At 38.1% G+C, this 21966-nt stretch overlaps 1 protein-coding gene across 5 annotated transcripts in view; it reads left to right on the top strand.

The window, feature by feature from the left end:
• The window catches only part of QRSL1 (glutaminyl-tRNA amidotransferase subunit QRSL1), a 34255-nt gene extending 26705 nt beyond the window's left edge, over positions 1–7550 (top strand). For 3 of the 5 annotated variants that reach the window (XM_044244665.1, XM_044244658.1, XM_044244650.1), the window contains 2 exons: positions 3109–3314; positions 5789–7550. In XM_044244665.1, the coding sequence (XP_044100600.1) occupies positions 3109–3314; positions 5789–6009 (427 nt within the window). In that variant the 3' untranslated portion in view covers positions 6010–7550. Of the gene's footprint in view, positions 1–3108; positions 3315–5788 lie in introns of those variants that run through there. The other 2 variants (XM_044244683.1, XM_044244673.1) reach the window with 1 other exon arrangement.
• Positions 7551–21966: the final 14416 nt, after the last annotated feature.

Here is a 21966-nt window from a genome sequence, read left to right as displayed (position 1 = left end):
AAGAAAAAAAGTCATTTATATTTGCCTAAATATTTACTATTTCTGGTGCTTTTTTATTCCTTTGTGTAGATCCAAATATCCATCTGGTGTAATTTTTTTCTCCCTAAAGAACTTTAATATTTCTTGTAGTATAATCCTGCTGGCAATTAGTTCTTCTAGCTTTTGTTTATATATAAAAGTGTTTATTTTAATTTTGACATTTTCTCTCAGTATCAAATTCTAGATTGATTGCTTTTCTTTCAGTACCTTAAAGATCTTGTTGTGTTGCCTCCAGACTTGCATAGTTTCTGAGAAATGTTGTCATTCTTGTCTTTGTTCCTCTGTGTGTAACATGTCTTCCCCCACCACACACACACACACACCATGCACACACCCTTGCTGATTTTAAGACTTTATCACTGGTTTTCAGGAATTTGACTGTGATGTGTCTTGGTGTGGTTTTCTCCCTGGTTTCCTCGTGTTTAGGGGTTTGTTGAGCTTCTTGGATCTGTGGGTTTATTATTTTAATCAAATTGGGAAAAGTTTTGGCCACTGTTTCTTAAAGTATTTTTTCTGACCTTCCCCCCTTCTTCTGGGACTCCTTTCAGATGTACGTTAATCTGCTTGATATTGTCCACAGCACACTGATGGCTCCATCCTGGTTTTTGTTTGTTTTTAGTTTTTTTTTTTTTTTTCTTTTGTAGTCTGTTTCTCTGCTTCCTTGTGGATAGTTCTATTACTGTCTTCATCACTGATCTGCTGTGTCACCTGCTGTCAGCCGTATCAAGGGTCAGTTTTCTTTCCTACTTTGCATTTTTCATTCCTAGAACTTCCAAGCAGGTCTTCTTATCTCCTTGGTTTCTTCATGATACATGTTTTCTTCTACCTTCTTGAACATATGGAACATATTTACAGTAACTGTTTTAATGTTTTTATCTGCTAATTTGCACATTTCTGTTGTTTCTGGATCTCTTTATATTGATTGCTTCTTACCCCCTAGTTATGGGTTATATTTTCTGCTTTTTTGCATGACTGGGCATAGTGACTTTTATGTTATCATTTGCTGAATTTTTGTTGAATTCCTTTAAACCATGTCAGGCTTTGTTCTGGGATGCAGTTAAGTTACTCAGAATCTGGGGCACCTGGGTGGGTCAGTGGGTTAAAGCCTCTGCCTTTGGCTCAGGTCATGATTCCAGGGTCCTGGGATTGAACCCTGACTTGGGCTCTCTGCTCAGCAGGGAGCCTGCTTCCCCCACCACCCGCCCCTTCTGCCTGCCTCTCTGCCTACTTGTGATCTCTATCTGTCAAATAAATAAATAAATAAATAAATAGTTACTCAGAATCTGGTTGGATCCTTTCAAGGCTTCCTTTTAAAAAAGCTTTGCAAGGATGAGTCCAAAATGGCCTTTAGTCTTGGCTAATTTAAACTCTACTTTAGGCAGTACCCTTGAAGAATTCTGCCAGATGCCTCATGTATTATGAAGTCTTTCCACTTCGGCTGTTAGGAACACACCCTGTTTCTAGCCCTATATGAGCTCTTGCAGTTGTTTGACTTTTCAGTGATTCTATCCCCAGCCTTGAGAATTTCTTCTCCCTACATGCATACAGATCAGTACTCAGCCAAAGACTTGAGGGATCATTCTACAGATCTCTTGAACTCTTTCTGTATGCTATTTTCTCCTCTCTGGTACTCCATGAGAAAATTCCAGTTTTCTTTACCTCCCTGAACTTCCAGTCCTCGTCCCTAACTTCCTGAAAACTGCCCCCTGAAAACTTTGTGTAGGTTCCTCCTGTCTGGGCTGAGGCCTGGAAACTGCCTCCAGGCATTACACTGGGGAAATTAAAGGGCTCACTTACTGGCTTCCCCTCTCTCAGAACTCCCTCTCTTGAATGCCTGCTGTCTAATATCTAAAAATGGTTGCTTTATTTTGCCTAGCTTTCTAGGCAAAATAAAGCAGGGTAAATTACTATGGGTAAATACTAGGGTATGTTACTATGGCAGGGTAAATTCCATCCCTCTATCATTAATGGAAACAAAAGTTCTGTTTTTGAACCGTATTTAAAGTAGGAAGAAATTTAATAGAAAAAAACCTGGGCTTGTGTTTGAATAAATTTGAGGTTTGGAAAATGCCATTAATGACATCATTTAAGCCATCAAGTGTTACTGTATTAATTATAGGTAATACCTGCATTTATCTCTCTAGAGACCTTGTGGTCAAATGATAGTAAAGAGATTTGATACTTCTGTAGGATTCTTTTAGAGTTAAAAAAAAAAGAGCACATTTTTATCTTTATTATATTTGGTCCTCAGTAAGACGAGTAGTTATATCCATTTTTACAGGTGACATACTGAAGTTTAAACCCGTACTTTTGCCTGCCTTTGTTCTGGTTCAGGAGGATCCAAAGAGTGCCTTCTTTTTCCCTTTATTTGCATCATTGATTTATAGTCATTTTTATAGCTGGCTAATTCCTTAATCTTGTCAGTAAAGTAAGTATCTTTTCTTGAATTTCACATTCCCATTCCTGGGGCATACCTAGCCATAAAACACAAAATTGCAAACACTGTGTACTTTCTCCAGTTTCTGTTTCCAGAGACTGTTTCCTAGTGGCTACTTAGGATGGCACATTAGAATTTTACAAAACTTCAGAATCCTTATAATAATGAATTCTCATTATATTGCAGTTGAAATAAGACGTTATAATAGAAGGAGGATTAGAATAAGCCTCCAGAGACCTAAGTTCTAGTCTCTCTTTTACCATTGCCTGTCTTCGTAACCTTTGGAAAGTCATTTAATTGCTATGCACTTCATTTTTTTTTTCACCTGAAAATAAAAGTTCTAGTTTAATGATATCCCTGAAAGTGGATGATATCCACTTATTTAATGATATCACTATTCTGTGATTATATGTATAGAATTGTGTCTAGCAGTGAATTCTGATTAAACTCCTGATACTCAGATTTTTAGAAATAACAGCACAGTTGAAAAATCATTTATGTGTGTCATTAGGAATCTTCGTGTTACCTGCTTTTAAAGGTCAGAATCCAGTCATTCTATAACAAGCCTTCTCTGTGAAAATTGATCCAAAGAAATCTAAAAATCCTTAAAATATCATCTTGTTTTTCCACAGAAACTATGAGAATTATTTCATTAAGGCACAGAAAGTGAGACGACTCATTGCTAATGATTTTGTGAAGGTTTTTAACTCTGGAGTGGATGTCTTGCTGACTCCCACCACCTTGCGGGGGGCAGCACCATACCTGGAGTTCATTAAAGAAGACAACAGGACACGAAGCGCCGAGGATGACATTTTTACACAGGCTGTCAATATGGCAGGTGAGGATCCCTTGGGAATGTTCTAGTTTTCTTCAAATTTTTAGACAGGCACCCTGGTCTTCAACTTAGGTTCCAGCTAGACTGTTCCGTGAAGGCAACAGCTTGTCCTTCTGGAATGCTTAGGAAAGTGTGTACGTTGTGGGGTGGGGGGCGGTAATGTGCACACACATACTCGGAGTCAGTCTACTTAATAGCATAATTTTAACTTTTATTTTGGAAATTTTCAAACCTCCGGAAAAGTTTAAAGAATGGTGTAATGAATACCAATATTCCCTTTGCCTGGATTCATTCATTTTGTCTTATCTGCTTTCCCCTTCCTTTCTTTCTCTGTACACACACACACACATTCATACACTTTTTTTTTTAGCCAAATAATTTGAAAGTTGCAATATCATGATACTTCACTCCTAAATACTTTAGCATAAATCTTGTAAAAATGATGACATTCTCCTGCATAACCACAATTCTGTTATCACACCTGGAAAAACTAACATGAATATAATAATATTCCAGATATAGTCCATATTTAAATTCTCAATTGTACCAAAAATGCCTTTTATAAAATTGTTTTTCCCCCGATATATTATATTTGTTTACTTTTTAAAATTTAGAACAATACCCCAGTTTTCTGCTTTGGGTTTTGGTTTTTGTTTTGTTTTGGGTTTTTTTTTCCCCTTTTGGAACACATCAGACTGTTTTATAATTTGTGTTTCAATCATCAAACAAAATGTAGAAAACTCAAGAGGAGAAGGAAAGCCTATTGTATTTCCCCATACTTTTGCTTACTATGTTCATTTATTCCTGGTATATGAAGATTCTTTGTTTTATCATATCCTTTCTGTTTAAATTCCTTTAGCCATTCTTTTAGGGTAGGTAAGCTGTTAGCCAATTCCCTTAACTTCCTAAGAACGCTTGATTTCCTTTCAAATTTAAAGGTTATGTTCACTGGATACAGGATTTGGCCTTGATATTTCTTTTTCTTTAGCACTTAAGAAATGTTATGCTAATTTCTTCTGGACTGCATAGTTTCTGATGAGAAATCCCCCACCTTTTAAAATTTTTGTTTTAATTGACATTGACTTTTTTGAAGAGCCTAGTGCGCTTGCCCTATAGGATGTCCCTTCCATAATCTGGATTTGCTAGATTACTTAGTCATGATTGGGAAACATTTTGGCAGAAATACTGCATACTCTCCGTGTCGGGAAACAGTTAATGTCAGTTTGTTCCACTTTCAGAGACTAAGTCGATCCCTTAGTGAAGGAAGTAACTGCCAGGTGTTTTGTGTGTAAAGTTACATTTTTCCTTTGATCAATTATAACCGATGGTGAGGTGGTACTCTGAGATTGTGTGACTATCAGATTCCCCAAAAATCTTGAACCCAGTTTGAGATCTGCTGATGAATCTTGCCTGAATTATCTCCTATAGAATGACAAAAATGCTGATTTTTCTATCATTCTTTGTACATACATTAGCAGTCTTCTCTAAAGACAGCTTTTTTTTTTTTTTTAATTCAGTGTATTATAAACAATTACTGTCATTATTGGCTTTGATACTGAAACTGTTTGGCCAACAAGAGCCCTTTCAAGTTGCATGTAGCTTTTAGACCTATCCCCATTAATTTCTAAAAACTTCCTTATTTTATGGCATAACAAGATATCCCAGGATCTTTTGCTTTCTTTGCTCCAAACGTGGAATTAAAAACAAGCTACTATTTCTTATCTATCAAATTGGCAAACATTCAAAAGCTCAACAACATACTCAGTTGGTAACGCTATAGGGAAAAAGCATTTTGCTCATGGGAGTTCAAAATAGTACAGTTTTTTGGAGAGGAATTTGGCAACATCTAGTTACATATGCATTTATCTGTTGATGAAGCAATCCCTGTTTATCTGAGAGACTTTCAAGAATACCAAAAACCATGGTGCATCTGGGTGGCTCAGTCAGTTAAGCATCGGAATCCTGATTTCAGCTCAGGTCGTAATCTCATGGGTGGTGTGATTGAGCCCTGCATCACTGGGCTTCACGCTCAGTGGGGAGTCTGTTTGAGATTCTCTCTCTCTTCCGCTCCCCTTGCGCTCTCTCTCTCTCAAATAAATAAATAAATCTTAAAGAAAAAAAAAAGAATACCAAAAAACATGTATACTTGGGCATGGTGTGAAATAGCTCAATACTGAAAACAACCTAAATGCCCAACCATAGAAGCATGGGTGAAAAAATTATGGTACAAACCACATAATGGAGTACTGTGCAGCTATAAAAAGGGAATGAAGAACATCTCTGTGAGTTGATACACAGTGATTTCCAAGATATATTGTTAAGTGAGCAAAGGAAGGAACAAAAGCCTGTGCATATTGTATGACTTCTGTCATTTTTTAAACCTTATCTGTCTTACACCTACTAGCACTAGAAAGCAGAACTCTCCCCTTCTTAGGGTGGAGAAGTAATCAGCTAATAGGTTTCTTTCTTGTCTTCAGGATTGCCTGCAGTGAGTGTCCCTGTGGCTCTCTCAAACCTGGGGTTGCCAATAGGACTACAGTTTATTGGACGTGCATTTTGTGACCAGCAGCTCCTTAAAATTGCCAAGTGGTTTGAAAAACAAGTACAGTTTCCTGTTATTCAACTTCAAGAACTAATGGATGATGGTTCATCAATCTCTGAAATTGAAAAGTTAGCTTCTGTTTCTCTAAAACACTAGCGATAAGTATAGCACGCAAATTAAAATAACTTGAAGATTTTATATTCGAGAGAAGTCCGATGATCCTGCTCAATTCCTGTAATTTGGTTCCTTGCCAACACAGTCGTTCATTGGAATCACCTTTTAAAACTCTTGTGATACCGTTAATTATAAATCACTATCAGCATCTATGAGGTATCCACTGAGTGTAAAGTACAGAATTTTTACATTAACACAGACACATGTTCGTGGAAAGTGAGGCATTCTGCAAAAATGTTCATCAATAAGAACAGAGCTTAGAGTACAAGTAAGCTTAGGGATAAGCCTCTCAGAACTTCCACATCTTTGTAACCAAAGTGCTAATAAAAGCTATAATTTGTGCCTCCAGAGAGAACGTGACCAGCCAGGCAGATGGGCAATTCTAACATAGTGGAAGCTGCCTTGGGGGATGTTAAAAAAGGCACAAAAACAATAAAATGGGAATATTTGCTTCTGAGTGCTGAGGAAGGAGGTAGAGGAGGTGCTCCGAGCGCTGGAGGAAGTGCGACGTGCTGGGCCCAGAGTCATGCAAGACTGGGGTACGCCCCTCTGGGGACGAGCGCAGGTGCAGACGCTCTCGATTGCTCTAAATATAGAGCTGCAGTGACTGAACACTTTCTCCTGTTTTGCTAACATTGAAAATGTGACTTCTGCCATCGCAGGACCCCATGCCAAGGAACTAGAACAACTCCATGGAACTCATTCTCCTATTTACCAACCACAAAGTAACTCGCTGGTGTCACAGAAACTTTTGTTGTAACCTAAGAGTCCATATTGGACTTGAAACTTGGGAGGCAGTGGAGCATGATTTTAGTGAGAAAGTTTCAAGATAGACAAGTATACCCAGTTTGAAAAACTGGCAGAGAATCTGGTGAGGATGCCACAGCCTCCTTCCTCACCCGAGCTTTCTCTGTTACTTACAGTCTCCTTACCCTCTTAGTTTCTTTACAGATGCCCTCTGTTTGGGTCCCTTGAGCCCAAAGGGACAGTAACGAGAATCCATATTCAATTTGAAAGAAAATTCTATGAAAACCATTCATTTCACTACTATAAAGTTTCATTATTGGGCTTGTCTTTGCCAGAACACCCTTGTCATCTCGTGTTGATCAGGTCTTCGAATTTGGCACTTACGTACTACCGATAATTGTAAGTGGGAAGGTGAATTGTTATTTAATAAATTCGCTTTGTTTAGTAAGGAAAAAGTCTTTTCTGAATACAAGGTACACGCAGGAGAAGTCTAAGTGGCAGAACCTTCTGCAGGGCCACTGGAATGTTGCATGGTGGGAAGTTAGCTTGCCTGGTACTTTCTCATTAACAGTTTTCTCTCCTCCCAGGATCCTTCACTCCCAAATGGTCTGACAAAGTTTATATAAAACCTTTCTGTGCCGGCCCCACCAGTTTTCTTATGAATCATGACTCTGAATCCCTGAAAGAGGAAGACATTCACAAGAGAGAATTGCGTTTTTTTGTGACAAGGGAAAACCATCTTAGTTTGAAGGAGCTAATATGATGTATAAAGCAAACAAGAAATCTTTGCCCCAGTCTTTTTTTAATGTGTGTGTACTTTGAACTGAATTTTTTTCAAAGGATATTTATGTAATTTCTCTTATTCCTGGGCCTCTCCTTGAGCTGCACTGATGATCTGAATCTGGAAATAGGAAAGTGAAACATTGACTGTTCTCACATAATAATACCCAACTAGCATGAAATGATACCTAATTTGTTTCTCTTTCTTCTCCATCTTCACCCTAAATCTAGTAGATCTCATTTTACCAAATTGCTGTTCGGGAATTTAAGTGGAAAACAGTTTCTGTATTTCAGCTAATTAAGTCCTGAAGTTGTTAGCAATTCTGAAAGGCGAGGTTGGCTACAAGTGTAAGATGAGTTCCCTGATAAGACACAGCAAAACAAAGAGAAGTTAGATTCAACCACAGAAGCATCACTGGAGTGAAAAAATGTGATGAGATCACAAAACCTGCCATCCCAACACAACCTAGAGCCCCGGGAGCAAGGGGGAAAGTCAGTGTTCTGTGTTGGCCCCCAGCGTTACCAAGAAACTCACTTGAAACCAGGGAGGCAGAATGTTCTCTTTGGCTCTTTGTTACCAGGTCATTAGGAACACAGAGGACCCAGAGCCGGCTAGAAGAGACAGCCTGGTTCCCAAAAGCTTCTAAAAATGACAAGGAACAGTGACCTTATTAGGAGATCACCTGTTCCAACATAGACAAGAAATACCTTTAGGATTTTTTTATTTATTTTTTTAAAAGATTTTATGCATTTATTTGAGAGAGAATGAGCAAGAGCCAGCATGAGCGGTGAGGAGGGGCAGCAGGAGAAAGGGAAGCAGGCTCCCCGCTGAGCAGGGAGCCAGACTTTAGGATGGACTGGGGATCATGACCTGAGAACGAAGGCAGATACCCGCCTCTCCCACCCACCTCCCCCTCCAAACCCCTCACCCCTGCCTGCCCTTTAGGATCTTAGACTGAAAGACTGAAGAGAACCATTACAGAGCACCAGTAGGTAGAGGTCAGGGATACTGCAAACTGGGCCATTCCCTGCTTCAGTCAAGGGAAGGGAGCAAGCTAATGGAATTTTCACAATAGCTTCTATTTTGAATTTTCATTCATTCATCCCTTTCCTCAAGCATGTGATTATTTATACCAAGGTTAAATACATATTGACTGCAAGACTGGGGTGAGATCTGTTCATTGTATTTAAAAGCACCAAAGGACAGTTTAAAGTAGAAGGTCTTGCTCAGTTTTTTCATGACTTAAGCAGTGTGTATACTAGAACATAAACCTGAAGATTTAATAAAGGCAAATGACATGAGAAAAGCCCAGCCAACATTTATAAATAAAAGTAATTTTTAGAGGTATTCAGAGGGTTTTTAAAAATTTCTTTTTCTTTATACCTCAATGGACTATAAATCCAGAAGGATTTTAGGCAATTTATTAAAAACATAGTGTTACAGTGATATAAAAGTAAGTAATTGAGAAAATCAGTAAAGTGATAAAAGTAACAAAAAAGGATAAAACTAGGAATGAAGTTTAAAATCAAAATGCTTCTCAAGGTATTTATATAGATGCTTAAGGCTGTATAGTATGACACTGGGAGATTTTCCAGTAGCTTACATAGTAGATAAGGCCACCAGATTTAAAAATCAAATAAACGTGGGTTTGAACTCTATTATTGGCATTTATGAAATGTGTAACCTGTTTGAGCTTCAGTATCCTGACTTGTAAAACAGAGATAATATTTACTCCAAGGGATGGTTGGGAGGATTAAATTAAAATATGCACACTGAAAGCACCTAACATGATGTCTGATAGACTAAGCACTTAATAATTTGTAGCTGTAAGTAATGCACACAATTAAAACTTAAGTCACTTTCTTATACAGTTGACCCTTGAACAACACAGGTTTGAACTGCATGGGGTCACTTACATGTGAATCTTTTTATTAGTACAGTATAGTACAGTACTATATATAGTATTTATTCTTATGGTTTTCTTAATAAAATTTTCTCTAGCTTACTTTATTATTACAAATAGAGTATATAATACACATAGCTCCCAATGATCTGGCTTCCCCTAAGGATGAAGTTTAAAATATCAGGAAGAACTGAAGGCCTGCCTATTTCTAAAGCAATTTCAAAAAAAAGGGGAGGGGGGGCTTCTTTTTTTTTTTTTTTTTTTTTTTAATAAAAATTGGCTAATACAGTGTTCAAAGACCTGCAGGTCTTCAAAAGCCCTCTGTGCTCTGCCAATCAAATGAAGAGCAAGACCAACATGCTCCTTTAGAAACAAAGCCTCCTGGGACACCTGGCTGGCTCAGTCGGTTAAGTGACTGCCTTCAGCTCAGATCATGATCCCAGGGTCTTGGGATTGAGCCCCACATGGAGCTTCTTGCTAAGCAGGGAGCCTGCTTCTGCCTGCTGCTCCCCCTGCTATGGTCTCTCTCTCTGACAAATAAAATCTTAAAAAAAAAAAAAAAAGAAACCTCCCAAAATATGACTATCCTGTATTCCTGGGGGAGAGGGGTGGGGAAAGCTTTTGACAGAACCAAGTTCTTCCTCATGAACCTCAGTTCTGTTCCCTTATAGAGAGAGATACACGGATAATTGAAGCCCCAGATTACAACATCTTCACTGCGATTATTTTAACATGGTAAGATTTTAAGGTCGATATTACCAATGACCTGCTCGGATAGCAATCAGCGGGGAAAGAAAAAGTCAATAAAGTACCCATAGGGCATCTAATGGTAATAATTTTCTAAGATAAATTTTTTTGCAAAATGGACCTGCAGAATGTAGTAGAATTTGTGTCGGATAGCTGTCAAGATGGTAACCGACAATTTTAGCAGAGTTCATTTAGCAGGACCGGTTGTCTATAGAGACCACTCATAGCATAGAATTCTTAACTCTGATTTCTGTGATAGGGATGAGGGGTGTACGCATCTAAATCATCCCAAACTGGTTTCAAGTCATTAACATACAAACTAAAAGGAAGCAAGGCTGGAATTCGGAGTTTTAAGACTCACAATAACAAAGTAAATTCTAATACAGTATTCTCAGAACCATTTTATAGCGTGCATGTAAAACTATATAGAGCATCAAATTACACGCAAATTATTTTCTTAGCTATGCCAGTCTATTTCTTCGTGGAAATGGCAGGTAATTGGTGCAGAATTAAGGTAGTGGTAACAGGAAAAGAAGTGAGACATCATAAAGTGAAAATTAGAATTTAGAGTTTAACTGGATTAGAGGGTATGAGAGAAAGGAGGGAAAGAAACATGATTTTTTTTTATCTTGAGAAATGCTCACAACTACAAGAATGACACCATTCTTATTAAAAACAAAGAAAAGTAAAATGATTTCTAGGGGCTGGAGATGAATTTCACAATCAAGTGGAAATACCTAATGTTGGGAGAAGACGCAAGTAAAATGGAGTTTGGGGAGTCAAAAAGGTAATAAATTGTAAACTCTTCACATTGAGTGTCTTCTTCCCCCATGTTTTATGATGAAAAATTTCAAATATAAAACAGATCCACCACCCATATCCCACCATTGCAATTTGCTGTATTTCCTCTATCATATATCTACCCTCTAATACCTCTATTCATCCATTAATCTACCTTACTTTTAAAATATATATATCAAAGCGATTTTACCCTACACATTTAAGCATACCAAACACTGACTTGAGTTCAACATTTGCTTACGGGTTTTTTTAAATGTAAAACTTATATACGATCAAATGCATAAATCTTAACTATCTGTCCCTTGAGTTTTGACAAATGCCTATACCTGTATAACCCAACCTCATCAACATACAGACCACAGTACTGTCATTTCTGTCACTCCAGAAAATGATCTCATGTCCTCCATCAGTCCCTGCTCCCACCCCTCCAGAGCCAACCATTCTTCAGATTTTTCCCCAATACATTTAATCTTGTTTATTCTAGAATTTCAGATGAATGTAACCTGCATTGGGTTACTTCAAAGATTATTCGGGGAATGCAAGTTCTCAGCTTTTGAATCTGATTTGAATAGATTTTAAGAGGTTTGCATTTTTAAGTTACAAAGGTGATGGATATTCTCTGTGGCTGGAGGTGAGAAAGAAAACAGAAGAACATACAAAAAAGAATAAAAATCACTTGTTACCTCCCCATCTAGACGTATGTATATGTATAGATGTAGATATATGTATTTTATTAACAAAATTGGTGTCCTATTTCTCACAGCTGTGTAGGATCACCACTGGGCTCCAGCACTTTTCTCAATGGCCCCACGTCCATAAGCAGTCCTAACCCATTCCACTCTCTTAGTTCCTGGCAAACACTAATTTGTCTTCTGGTTCTATGTATTTGTCTTTTCTGGACATCTTGTATCCACACAGCATGTCAGTAACTTTTTGTGTCTGGCTTCTTTTACTTAGAAAAATGTTCTCGAGGTTTATGAATGTATCAATGTCTTACTGCTTTTTAGGCCTCAATAATATTCCAATGTGTAGACTTGCCACATTTTGTCTATTTATTCATCAGTTGATGGACTTTTGGATTATTTTCATTTTTGGAATGAATAATGTTGGTATCAACATTCATATACAAATATTGGTGTGGATATTTTTCATTTTGCTTGAATATATAGCTGGTGTAGAACTATGGTATATGCCATATGGTAACTCTGAATTTAACCTTCTTTTTTCCCCTGTATTTAACTTTTTGAGGAACTGCCAAACTGTTTCCCAAAGTGGCTGCATCATTTTATATTCCCACCAGCAATATGCAAGGATTCCAGTTTCTCCACATTCTTATCAACACTTGGTATTGCCTGTCTTTCTTAGCATCGCCATCCCAGTGAAAGGGAAGCGATATCTCGCTGTAGTTTTGATTTGCATTTCTCTAATGACTAATGTTATGGAGTATTTCATGCGCTTACTTTGCATATAAAACTTTTTTTGGAGAAATATATATTCAAATCTTTTGCTCATTTTAAAATTGAGTTTTTTTATTGCTGAATTTAAGGGTTTTTTTAAAATTATTTTGGATAGACATTCCTTATCAAACATATGACTTGTCAATAACAATAAGTTGCCTTTTCATGTTCTTGATGGTTTTCTTAGAAGCAGTAAAGTTTTTTTTATTTTTTTTTTAAAGATTTTATTTATTTATTTGACAGAGAGAGATCACAAGCAGGCAGAGAGGCAGGCAGAGAGAGAGGAGGAAGCAGGCTCCCTGCTGAGCAGAGAGTCCGATGCGGGGCTCGATCCCAGGACCCTGAGATCATGACCCGAGCCAAAGGCAGCGGCTTAACCCACTGAGCCACCCAGGCATCCCAAGTTTTTTTTTATTTTGATAAAGTCTAACTTATCTATAATGCTTCTGTGGTTTTTACCTTTCGTGTCATATGTCAAATGTAGCTAATATGTTTTAGTAAATAGTATGAAGAAAGCATCTAACTTAACTCAGTACCTGTTCACACTACTATTATGGTCTAAAACTTATATATAGTTTGGTCTGATTTTGGCTTGTTGTCAAAGCTTTGTTAGTTTTTCTCAAGGTGACCCGCAGAGTAGCCTGAGTGTAGCACTCAAAAAAATATGACACCTACAGTATTGTTTCTGCCCACTTTGGTATAACCAGGTATCTCACACTTTGAGGTATTTCTTAAAAGTTTATTGAATTGAATCTAATTGAGTTGAAGTGAATTGAATTGGAAAATGGTTTGAGGAAGGAAGGAGAAGTATGAACAATCCCAGAATAGCCAACACTGTGTCCCAGCACTGTTCACACTGTTTTTTCCATTTCTGCTGAGGTCATCTCTGCTCTTGCCAAAACTGCTCTTTCAACGTTTTTTTTTGTTTGTTTGTTTGTTTTTTAAGTTTTTATTTCAATTCCAGTGAGCCAACATGCAGTGCAATATTAGCTTCCGGTGCTCAACTAAGTAATTCAACACCTTCTCAATATAACTGTGGCAATCGCTAATGTTGTGTGCCAAATATTTCTAGTTTTCTTGACTCTCAGACTCTCCTGTAGTGAGGTGGACTCATGTGCCTAATTCCAGTCAATGCATTGTGAGTGAAAGTATCACATGTTTGGGCCAGAGTTTGCCTGGCGGGTCCTCTCCTGAATTATCTTTTCTCTCCAGCAATGTTCAAAATGGTGGCTGCTCTTCTGCTTGAGTCCCTGAGTGACTAAGTTTAGTAGAGATTTTCTGTCTACCCAGTGGATGGGTAGTGTGAGCAAAAAATAAAACTTTTGTTGTTTTAAAGGTCATTAAAATTTTGGGTAGAAAATTCATAAAAACTTAACAGTCTATCTCAACCAATATCCCAGGCATTGTCCCCCTACCCTTAAGTCACTGCTCTACTTTTTTGAATGGGAGCTAAAGGAAGAGCTTCAGGTGACGCATGAAGAAATTGGACTTGAAGTGATTTCACATTTTCATCCTCATTCATTCTTCTCAGATGAGTAACAACTTCAACTATATTTTAGAGTAAGCCCACCATTTGTATGTAGAAGCTGAGTGTTCCAGAACTGTTCCAGTATCCAAAAAAATGAAATGCCCGGTAAATTAGCATTTCCATAAAAAGTAAAGATACATTTACATAGTTACATTAAATAGGTAATAATTTACAGAGGAAAAAAAAACCTAGTTTCCAGTAAAGGCAAAATGTTGAACATGACCCAGAAAGATCACTGTAAAGAAATGTGAGATTAACTCACCAAATCTGATACATATTTACCATTTTTCAATCTATTCCATTGCCTTTTATGCTTCCATTTAGTGGACAGTTACAAATCTCTTAACATTGATGTTCTACCCATTATCCAACTGCATTAGACAGTGAGGTCTCTGCAAAATATAAATTGGTATAAACTATGAGCACTTAGCATAAACAAAATGAATGTATATAATTTGATAAATTGATTACTTGGCAACTTGCTGTGTTAACCTAGAGCTTTTATAATCATAATCCAGGTAATATTAGGAAAAGAGAAAGAAGTAGCATTTTGTATCAAAGAGTTTCAACATACTTTTTTCTTCACACCCTCCTTTTTTTTGCTTGACAGTGATTAATTCGAATTTCAACATTTCTAGAAGAAACAATTTAGCTATGAGTTTCAAAGGGAATTTAAACTTATCCCTTTGGCTCTGTGTGGGGCATAAAACCCTTGGTATGATAGCACTTCCACTAGGAAAGGGCTATACATTTTCAAGTTTAATGAACTGCCAGTATGAAACAATTACTAACAAAGAAACTAGGGCTATTACAGAATTAAGTTAAAATTGGAATGAACTTTGGAATTAGTCTAACAGCTAAACTGTATTGCCACCATTATAGGCAGACAACTTAAATATTAGTTGAAAATAATTATTTTTATTTTTATCATGCATTATGTTTATGAAAACCCTCACACCTGCCTAACACAAATGAAATCTCAAAATATGTTATCAATAGGTTGTATACATATTGGAGCAAAGGCCCATAGCCATATCTAAAGAGTAAACATTTAAGTCAAAAGAAAATATTAAAATGTTTACTTTATAGATAAGTTACTGTGTCTCAGTCTGAAAATCCTATCTTCTCCTCTTTTTTAGTTGAAGTAGAGTTGACACACAATGTTACATTAGTTCCAGGTGTACAACACAGCCATTCAACAAGTTTATATGTGAGGCTATGCCCACCACAAGTGGAGCTCCGGTCTGCTGCCGTACAACTGAATTTCAACACCATTGACTCTATTTCCTGTGCTGTACCTTTCATCCCCGTGACTTACTCGTTCATAACTGGAGGTCGTATCTCCTATTCTCATTCACTCATTTGGCCCATCTTCCACCCCCACTCCCCTCTGGCAACCATCATTTGTTCTCTGTATTTATAGGTCTGTTTGTGCTTTTTGCTTATTTCGTTTTTTAGATTCCACATGTAAGTGAAGTCATATAGTATTCATCTTTGTCTGACTCCTTTCACTCAGCATAATGCCCTCCAAGTCCATCCATGTTGTTGTAAATGACAAGTTCTCATTCTTTTTTATGACCAAGTAATATTCCTCTGTGTGTGTGTGTGTGTGAGTCTATACACCACATGTTCTTTATCCATTCATTTATGGATGGATACTTAGGTTGCTTCCATATCCTGGCTGCAGTAAACATAGGGATGCATATATCTTTTCAAATTAGTGCTTTCATTTTCTTTGGGTAAATACCCAGTAATGGAAATCCTGGATTGTATGGTATTTCCATTTTAAATTTTGGTGGTTTTTTTTAAGGTTTTGGGGTTTTTTGTCTATTTGAGACAGTGGGAGAGAGAGAGAGCACAAGCAGGGAGGAGGGTCAGAGGGAGAGGGAGAAGCAGACTCCCTACTGAGCAGGGAGCCTCATGCAGCACTAGATCCAAGGACCCTGGGATCATGACCTGAGCCAAAAGCAGACGCTTAACTAAGTGAGCCAGCCAGATGCCCCTCCATTTTTAATATTTTGAGGAACCTCCATACTGTTTTCCACAGTGGCTGTACCATTTTGCATTCCCACCCAAAGTATATGAGGCTTCCTTTTTCTCCACACCCTCACCAGCACTTGTTATTTCTTGTCTTTTTTTTTTTTTAAAGATTTTATTTATTTATTTGAGAGAGACAGACAGTGAGAGAGAGCACGAGCGAGGAGAAGGTCAGAGAGTGAAGCAGACTCCCCATGGAGCTGGGAGCCTGATGCGGGACTCGATCCCGGGACTCCAGGATCACGCCCTGAGCCAAAGGCAGTCGTCCAACCAACTGAGCCACCCAGGCGTCCCTCTTGTCTTTTTTTATTGAAGCCGTTCTAACTAGCGTGAAGTGATCTCTCGTTGTGTGTGGTTTTTTTTTTTTAAGATTTTATTTATTTGTTTGAGATCAAATCACAAATCACAGAGATCGCAAGTAGGCAGAGAGGCAGGCAGAGAGAGGGGGAAGCAGGCTCCCTGCTGATCAGAGAGCCCCAATGCGGGGCTCGATCCCAGGACCCTGGGATCATGACCTGAACCAAAGGCAGAGGCTTTAACCCACTGAGCCACCCAGGCACCCCCTCTCATTTTGGTTTGGATTTGCAGTAGTAAAGATTAGTGATGTTTAGCACCTTTTCATGTGTCTGCCATTATATGTCTTTGGATCTTCTTCCACCTCTCGTCTGATTAATTCCAACTCATTCTTTAAGACTTGGCCGAGGTAGGGCGCCTGGGTGGCTCAGTGGGTTAAGCCGCTGCCTTCGGCTCAGGTCATGATCTCAGGGTCCTGGGATCGAGTCCCGCATCGGGCTCTCTGCTCAGCAGGGAGCCTGCTTCCCTCTCTCTCTCTCTCTGTCTGCATCTCCGTCTTGTGATTTCTCTCTGTCAAATAAATAAATAAAATCTTAAAAAAAAAAAAAGAAAAAAGAAAGACTTGGCCGAGGTATGCTCTTTCCAAAAGTCTTCTCTTGCTTGTATGCACATGTACACACACATACACTGATACACACAAACACACACGCAAAGTACTTTCACGCCATTATGCCAGTCAAAACTATTGCATACCTATATCATAAGTTTTATTATACTGTATTATGTATGCTTCCCTGTGAGGTAGTCCTATCACCATACTATAAATTCTTAATATTGAGGTTTTTTTTTTAAATATTTTATTTATTTATTTGACAGAGAGAGATCACTAGTAGGCAGAGAGGCAGGCGGAGAAAGAGGAAGAAGCAGGCTCCCTGCTGAACAGAGAGCCCGATGCGGGACTCGATCCCAGGACCCTGAGATCATGACCTGAGCCGAAGGCAGCGGCTTAACCCACTGAGCCACCCAGGCGCCCACCATACTATAAATTCTTGAAGGTAACAAATATGTCTCAATTATTTTATATTCTCCAATATCTACTATTTAGAAGACAATTAATGTTTGTTTAATTAATTAATTAATATCACAAAGTTGTTGATGTACCACTGTTTCCATAAAACTAAAAGACAAAAATAAGTAGACATTATATTAACTGGAAGGAAAGATTATAAATTATATAATTTATAGATTATATAATTGCATTTCTTGGAAAACCCAAGAGAATCAACTGGGAAATAATTCTAAATAATAGTAGAAATAAGTGCAGCCAACATGGAAAATGATATGGCAATTCCCCCCAAAATTAAAAATAGAAATATCATACAATCCAGTAATCCCACTAGTGTGTTTTTATCCAAAGGAAAAAACCTCTACTTTGAAGAAATATATGCAGCCCTGTTTATTTCATCATTATTTACAATAGCAAAGATATGGAAGTGTCCATCAATAAATGAATGGATAAAGATGTAGTATATATACACAATGGAATGTTACTTGGTCATAAAAAGGATAAGACCTTACCATTTTCAGCAGCACAGATGGAACTAGAAGGTGTTACGCTAAGTGAAATAAGCCAGACAAAGACAAATACCATATGACTTCACATATAGAGAATTTAAACAAATGAACAAATAAAATAAATAAACAAAAAGCAGAAACAGACCCATAAATGCAGAGAACAAATGATGGTTTCCAGAGGGGAGGAAGGTGGTGGGATGGGCAAAATGAGTGAATGGGAGTGGGAGATCCAGGCTTCCAGTTATGAAATGAGTCAGTCAGAGGGGTGAAATGTGCAGCATAAGGAATAGAGTCAGTGGTATTATAATAACATTATGTGATGACAGACGGTGGCCACACTTGCAGTGAGCATGGCATAACATATAAACTTGTTGAGGGACACCTGGGTGGCTTAGATGGGTAAGCATCTGCCTTTGGCTCAGGTCATGAGTTCAAGCCCCGCATCAGGCTCCCTGCTCAACGGGAAGCCTGCTTCTCCCTCTCCCACTCCCCCTGCTTGTGTTCCTGCTCTCACTGTCTCTCGGTCAAATAAATAAATAAAATATTTTTTAAAAATAAAAAATTAAAAAACTCATTGAATTACTATGTCAGACACCTGTAACTAATGTTAACCATTATGCCCAAACTATACCTCAATTTAAAAAGAAGAATAAAAGAACTGAGTGAGGTGGTTTGGTAAAAAATTAATGTTCAGATATCAACAATCTTTCTATATACAAGAAGAATCTGCTAGAACTGCACTGTCCAATACAGCCCCCACTAGCCATGTGTAACTAAGTTTTAATTAACGTTAAAGAAAATAAAAAATTTGGCTTCTTAGTGACATTAGCCAAGCCCCAAGTCCTCAACAGTTACTCGAAGTTTTAGGGGAAATAGATAATCTGTAACTATTTTCCACAGGTCACATCAAAAAATAAGCAGTAAAGGTCAGGAAAACTCCAAAAAAATAATAATAAGAGGAGCAGTCATAGAGTGATACAAACAAAGCAGAACAGAAATTCCAGAAACTTACTCAAACACCTGTTGTAAAATGTTGTATGTGATGAAGGTGGAATTTCAAATCAATGGCAAACATGAATTATTCAACAGATCATGTTAGTACTCTATAACCACCCAGAAAAAAACAAATTTGTATCCCTACTTCACCCCATACTCCAAAATAAATTCCAAGTGTGGGTAAAAATGTAAACATAAAGAAAGCGAAATTACAGAATTGCTCATAATGGCAAATGAATTGGAAACAACCTGGTAATACTATTTAAGCATTAGAAAAGAAAATCTGTAGCTCTATGTGTTCTGATATGGATTGCAGAAAGAGTATGCGTGTAAGAAGCATGCAGTAAGCTACCATTTGCGTAGACGTGTGTGTAGAGAGCATCTCTGGAAGGCGGAACACAAGAAATTGGTTTCCTCTGGAGAGGCAAACTAGTAGCTCTAGGACAGGGGTGAGAAGAGGCTGTTTTCACTGATGCCTCTTTTGTACTACTGAATTTTTTTTTAAGATTTTATTGATTTTATGGTCATTGAGAGAGAGAGAGAGGAGAGAGGAGGGAGCACAAGCAGGGGGAGCAGCAGGCAGGCTCCTAGCTGAGCAAGGAACCCAACCCTCAATGGGGGACTCCATCCCAGGACCCCAGAATCATGGTCCTGAGCTGAAGGCAGATTGCTTACCCAACTGAGCTACCCAGGTATCCCCTGCATTTTTTTTTTTTACAATATATATGAAACAACTATTTTAAAGATAAATTGACCAATTTGTTATAAAAACCCAAACCTAAAATTTACAAAATTATTGCATCTCCCCTACCTTCCCCCCCCCTCAAATTTATTTTAATTTTTTATGTAAGAGCTGCAAAAGGTCTCTGGGCAGTAATTTCAGGTTTCGGTGCAGTAAACCCTTGTCTAGAAGGTTAAAATTTAACAAGCTGCTCAATAAGTATTTAGTAAGCAATGAGGACCTTCTATCAATGCACTTAGTAAGTACTTGTTCAGATGGGATTTTATATTATTTAAAGGAGACTTTTTAAAAAGGGGGTACTTTTGGGCGCCTGGGTGGCTCAGTGGGTTGGGCCGCTGCCTTCTGCTCGGGTCATGGTCTCGGGGTCCTGGGATCGAGTCCCGCATTGGGCTCTCTGCTCAGCAGGGAGCCTGCTTCCCTCTCTCACTCTCTGCCTGCCTCTCCATCTACTTGTGATTTCTCTCTGTCAAATAAATAAATAAATAATCTTTTAAAAAAAAGGGGGGGGTACTTTGGATTATAACAAAATGAAGAGCCAAAGTATATGTAAAATATAAGTGAACTGAATGATGAGAAGCAGAATGAGTTCAGAGAATCCTAAATAAAAGAGGGCTTTATAGAGTGGAACTAAGATTTTTTTTCCAATCCCTCCCCAGCACTCTGGGCACATATGCCACTGTACGCAACTCCAAGGTCACCCTTGGGAGCTTCCTCCACCTACCCAAACACTTCTGTCTTGCTTTAAAGTGTCTAAACTTACACCCAGCGATCTTTCACACAAATTAAATCTCTCTTGCCAGTAGGAATGGAATTGTCTATTTCCACCATTTGCTGTTTGACACTTTAGACAGTTTAGATATCCTAAAAGGCAGGGTGAGTTTTTCTGGGTTTTGACATGACAGTCTTCAAGCCTGAAGAAATTATTCTAGAACAAGTTTATCTGTCAAAGAATATCCTAGAAAACCCAGGGTAGGAAAAAAAAAAATTCTGCCATGTAACAATTTAACATTTACCAATTTCTTTTATCAGCAGTTGTTTTAAAATTCAAGACAATCGACTGAAACACAGTAAATCTATTTGTAATTCTATTTATTGTCCAGTATTTATACACAGATTTCATTGGTAAAACACAGCTACTCAGAAGCCTCAGTCACTTTGTCCATTAAATGGAGATAATATTATCTGTTCTACTAACACTAGATGATTACTGTAAGAACTGGAGAAGTGGAAGCCATCTAAAAGATGTCAAAGAGTTTTCAATTGCCCATTATCTTTCTTTGTTATGAAAGAGGCCAAAATCCCTTCTAAGTATGTGAGATTTAATTTGTTCTATCTTTATTCCCTCTAAGGTTACCCAGTGTCTAGCTCTGAGTCAGTGATTTGGCTTTTTGCAAAATGAAAATTTGTGAGTTAAATGCAAAGATGCTTTTATCATTAAAAAATTATTGAAAACATTTTTAGAAATATAAACATTACTCTGGTGGGTAGACAAAGAGGCATCTTGAAGAAGGGGAAGATAGGAATACTTGAGTAAATTACACAATTTCCACAGCCTATTTCATAGATTTTTTTTGTTTTAATTTTCATTTTATTTATTTTATATTTTTTAAAGATTTTATTTATTGAGAGACAGAGAGTGAGCTAGGGAGAGAGAGTATGAGCTGGAGGAGGGGCAGAGGAAGAGGGAGAAGTAGGCCCCTTGCTGAGCAGAGATTTTTTTTTTTTCTCCCCCAACGCAGGGCTCTATCCCAGGACTCCCAGATCATGACCTGAGCTAAAGGCAGATGCCTAACTGACTGAGCCACCCAGGCATCCCTGTTTTAATTTCTTAAACATTTTGAGGTCTAATCTATTGGCTTCCAAACATGCAAAGAGAAGATTTCCTTTTGACACTCCTCAATCTCACACATACACAAAACCACACACATTTCTCAATTATAGCACAATTTTTAGCTAGATCGAAAGTTAGTGTTTCCATGATTACAAGCTACCAAGGACGCTGGGCTGAGTCACCTTCTTCAGAACAGAAGAACTTAGCCTCCAACTGCTGGAAGTGCCCTTGGCAGACCTCTCTCCCCTGGCAGCCCGTTTTGGAATTGGTTCAACTTTCGGGAGCTGCCTTTCCCACAGTCACAACCCCTTCCCAGAGCAGTGTCATTCAATGACTGTTCAAGATGGTGATAAAAGCCCTCCCTGCAACTTGGGATGATTCTCAGCTTTCGAGTTCCCTATGGAGTCAGCTGAGGTCTTGGTCATGGCCAGATTCCCCCTCTGTGCCATCCTGTTTCCTTTCTTTTCTTCCTTCTCACAGGTGTCGATCTCAAGAGTACT

Source organism: Neovison vison, chromosome 1, assembly GCF_020171115.1.
Source record: "Neovison vison isolate M4711 chromosome 1, ASM_NN_V1, whole genome shotgun sequence".
Lineage (NCBI taxonomy): Eukaryota > Metazoa > Chordata > Mammalia > Carnivora > Mustelidae > Neogale > Neogale vison.
This window is presented reverse-complemented; position numbering and strand designations above follow the sequence as displayed.